The following is a 4427-nucleotide window of genomic DNA, read 5'->3' on the forward strand; positions in this document are numbered from 1 at the left end:
TACGCATCAGAGACCAACTAGTACACATCATAGACCAACTAGTACACATCAGAGACTAATTATTACACATCATAGACTATCTAGTATGCATCAGAGACCAACTAGTACACATCATAGACCAACTAGTACACATCATAGACCAACTAGTACACATCAGAGATTAATTATTACACATCATAGACTATCTAGTACGCATCAGAGACCAACTAGTACACATCATAGACTAACTAGTACACATCATAGACTAACTAGTACACATCATAGACCAACTAGTCCACATCATATACCAACTAGTACACATCATAGACTAACTACTAACTAGTACACATCATAGACTAACTAGTACACGACTAACTAGTACACATCATAGACTAACTAGTACACATCATAGACTAGATATTACACATCATAGACTAACTAGTGTCCTTCAGAAGCAGATAGTGTCCTTCAGAGGCAGCTAGTGTGCATAAGAACGAACAGGAAGTAGTTGTGTGGATCAGAACCACTTCCTGTCTCTCTCTCATGTGTTTCGGGGGCACAGGCGGCTCAGCAGGATCTCAGAGTACACCTGGTTCACTGGTCCTCTCACGTGATAGGTCGAGGCTCTAGGCCATGCCTCCTTCTCTGGATGCTGGGCGTCTGATTGGAGCTCAGGTGTGGTTCTGGAGGCTGTGATGGGGTCTGAAGGCCTGGAGGACTTCTCCACCTGTAGGAGTTAACGAGGTACCTGTTAACGAGCTTCAGAATCATGTGGTGTCTCACCTGAGATCTGATTGGTTACCTGGTGGAAGTGGCAGGCGCAGCGGCCCTGCAGGAAGTCTCTGAAGCGACCCATGGTGATGCTGAAGGTGTCGATCGCCTCGTACCCATGATGCTTTGCTGCTGTGATGATGTCCTGGTTCTGCCTGTACAGGTCCTGGATCTCTCTCTGGAGGAGAGATAACTTTTATCTTATTTTTATTCATTAAATAAGTTCCAAATAAACGTCCCAAAACTTAAATGAATTAATAAATAAAATCCGTAAAATGCAAACAAAAAACAGAAATCCAAACTATAAAATAAAGAAAATAATATAATATGAATAAATATATAGTAAATATTAGATTTTAATTGTTGTTGGAAATATTATATTAAAAAAACCCATATTATGACATCACAGCTCAGCGGCCAATAGGTGGAGAGACAGGAAGTACAGAGGAACTTCACACATTGGACAGGTAATACAAACAGGAAACAGAAACGTACCAGACTGAGGGACCGGATCCCGTCCACAGGTAGGTGGAACCCCATCCCTAAAGATTTGACCACCACCAGGACGTCACTGAGAGACTCTCTGTGGTGGGAGGTGGGCAGGTGTTGAAGTATTAATTGATCTCTAATCGATGTCTAGGTGATGTGTAATTGATATGTTGTGCTGTTGCTCACCTGTCCAGCACCTCTCTGACGGTCCTTAGGTGATCCACCTTCAGCCACTGGACCCCCCCCACCACCAGCACCGTCTGCTTAGAGTTCACCAGAGGGCGCGACCTTCAGGAGACACAACACATGTCCTCGTTAACACTCCCCAGGTGTGTCCTCGATAACACTCCCCAGGTGTGTCCCCTCGTTAAAGTTGTTAATACGAAAGCCCCTGTCACACTGTCCCGAAATTGCCATTGTTCAAATTCAGCTCTGATCGTAACAACATCGGGCCATTCGTGAGGGCATCTTAAGCCATCGTATGACCACCGGTGGAGTTTCTCAGGCTCCGGCAGCAACTTCGGGAGCGGTGGCAACATCTTTGGCATCACAAAGCATTGCCGAAGGACCTTGTGAAGGTTCATTTTTTTGTGTTGACTTCGTGTGTCCATTTTGCCCTTCGTAAGGCATTCGTGAGGGCCTCTTAAGCCATCGTATGACCGCCGGTGGAGTTTATCAGGCTCCGGCAGCAACTTCGGGAGCGGTGGCAAAATCTTTGGCATGCCAAAGATGGCTTAAGATTCCCTCACGAATGTCCCGATGTTGTTACGATCAAAGCCGAATTTGAACATTTCCTTTATCGTGTGTCCATCGGGTTGTTTTATTGCACAACAAAATCATGTAAACATATTATGTAAATAACCCAATTTGTGTTCTGTGAAACTAAAAAGGATATAATATATTATTTTGAAGGCGAGTTGACATGAAGTTGTTGTTGCTATGGAAACAACATGACGGAGAAAACTTAATATCTTCTACATATAAAGACGGAGAAAATAAAGAACAAAGTCTGAACATATCAGAACAGTATCAAAATACTTTAACATAATTGTTTGTGTTACTTTCGTAGTAGTTGTATGTCTTAAATGTAATGTAAATGTTGCCTTCGTGTGGTTCGGGGCCATCTTCGTGCGAAATTCACAATTCCATATTCGTGTGTCCATCGGGTGTCAATTTCGGGACAGTGTGACAGGGGCTTAAAGGTGTGTCCCCTCCCCAGGTGTGTCCCCGCCCCTCACCTGTGTATGAGCTGCAGCAGGCTCTGTCTGAAGGTGGGTCTCTGGTCCTTGTCCTCCCAGAAGCGGGGGTAGTAAGAGTAGCTGACGAGGGTCCGGTCCTGGTTCAGGTACTCATATACCTGCAGGTCGTGGCTTCGCCCCCACACCTGCAGGCTGGAGTTCACCCGCTCCAACAGGAAGTACATAATGCCGCGGTTAGTGGAGTCCCCGATGAACAGCACCTGAGGGGGGGTGGGAGGGCAGGTGAGACAGGTGAGACAGGTGAGACAGGGGAAACAGGTGAGACAGGGGAAACAGGTGAGACAGGTGAGAGACAAGTGAGACAGGGGGACAGGTGAGAGAAGTGAGACAGGTGAGAGACAGGTGAGACAGGGGGACAGGTGAGACAGGGGGACAGGTGAGACAGGAGAGACAGGTGAGAGAGGTGAGACAGGGGGACAGGTGAGACAGGTGTGGATCAGCTGGTCTCACCTTCCTGTCCGTCAGACAGGCCTGCAGCAGGGGGGGGGAGACCTGCGGGTGGTAACAGCCGTCTGGTTGCCAGGTAACCTCCCTCCAATCACACGTCCTGTTGTCAGAGCAGGTGAGACACGGCACCACCCACACACCTGAGACAGGTACAACAGGTGAGAGACAGAGATAGGTGAGAGACAGAGACAGGTGAGAACCAGAGACAGGTGACAAACAGAGACAAGTAAGGCAGGTGAGACAGGTAAACCCCCCCCTCACCTGGATGGTGTCCTGAACTGCAGATGAGGGGGGGGCTGAGCGTCCTGATGAAGGGCTGCAGACCACAGGGGAGACCAGGGTGCACCACCAGACCACAGTCCTGAGAGACAGACAGGTGAGAGACAGGCAGGTGAGAGACAGGCAGGTGAGAGACAGACAGGTGAGAGAGAGACAGGTGTGAGAGAGAGACAGGAGAGAGACAGACAGGTGTGAGAGAGACAGGAGAGAGACAGACAGGTAGAGACAGACATGTGAGAGACAGACAGGTGAGAGACAGACAGAGTTGAGAGACAGACAGGTGAGAGACAGACTGGTGAGAGAGAGACAGGTGAGAGAGAGACAGGTGTGAGAGAGAGACAGGAGAGAGACAGACAGGTGTGAGAGACAGACAGGTGAGAGACAGACAGGTGAGAGACAGACAGACAGTTGAGAGACAGACAGGTGAGAGACAGACTGGTGAGAGAGAGACAGGTGAGAGAGAGACAGGTGTGAGAGAGAGACAGGAGAGAGACAGACAGGTGTGAGAGAGACAGGAGAGAGACAGACAGGTGTGAGAGAGAGACAGGAGAGAGACAGACAGGTGAGAGACAGACAGGTGAGAGACAGACAGGTGAGAGAGAGACAGGTGAGAGACAGACAGTGTGAGAGACAGACAGGTTGAGAGACAGACAGGTGAGAGACAGACAGGTGAGAGACAGACAGGTGAGAGAGAGACAGGTGTGAGAGAGAGACAGGAGAGAGACAGACAGGTGTGAGAGAGACAGGAGAGAGACAGACAGGTAGAGACAGACATGTGAGAGACAGACAGGTGAGAGACAGACAGACAGTTGAGAGACAGACAGGTGAGAGACAGACTGGTGAGAGAGAGACAGGTGAGAGACAGACAGGTGTGAGAGAGAGACAGGAGAGAGACAGACAGGTGAGAGAAAGACAGGTAGAGACAGACATGTGAGAGACAGACAGGTGAGAGACAGACAGGTGAGAGACAGACAGGTGAGAGACAGACAGACAGTTGAGAGACAGACAGGTGAGAGACAGACTGGTGAGAGAGAGACAGGTGAGAGAGAGACAGGTGTGAGAGAGAGACAGGAGAGAGACAGACAGGTGTGAGAGAGACAGGAGAGAGACAGACAGGTGAGAGACAGACAGACAGTTGAGAGAGACAGACTGGTGAGAGAGAGACAGGTGAGAGAGAGACAGGTGTGAGAGAGAGACAGGAGA

General features: G+C 48.9%; 1 protein-coding gene across 1 annotated transcript; it reads right to left on the reverse strand.

Moving 5' to 3' along the window:
* Positions 1-6: 6 nt before the first annotated feature.
* Positions 7-3337, reverse strand: cped1 (cadherin-like and PC-esterase domain containing 1). The gene is made up of 7 exons (XM_010773102.1): positions 3207-3337; positions 2949-3085; positions 2478-2698; positions 1426-1527; positions 1246-1333; positions 782-928; positions 7-706 (listed from the first exon to the last, which is right to left on the reverse strand). Exons 3-7 carry the CDS (start codon positions 2660-2662, stop codon positions 521-523), a joined length of 708 nt encoding a protein of 235 aa, XP_010771404.1. The 5' UTR covers positions 2663-2698; positions 2949-3085; positions 3207-3337; the 3' UTR covers positions 7-520.
* Between the last annotated feature and the right edge of the window lie 1090 nt (positions 3338-4427).

Source organism: Notothenia coriiceps, unplaced genomic scaffold, assembly GCF_000735185.1.
Source record: "Notothenia coriiceps isolate Sejong01 unplaced genomic scaffold, NC01 NC01_scaffold00012025, whole genome shotgun sequence".
In the NCBI taxonomy this organism is placed as follows: domain Eukaryota; kingdom Metazoa; phylum Chordata; class Actinopteri; order Perciformes; family Nototheniidae; genus Notothenia; species Notothenia coriiceps.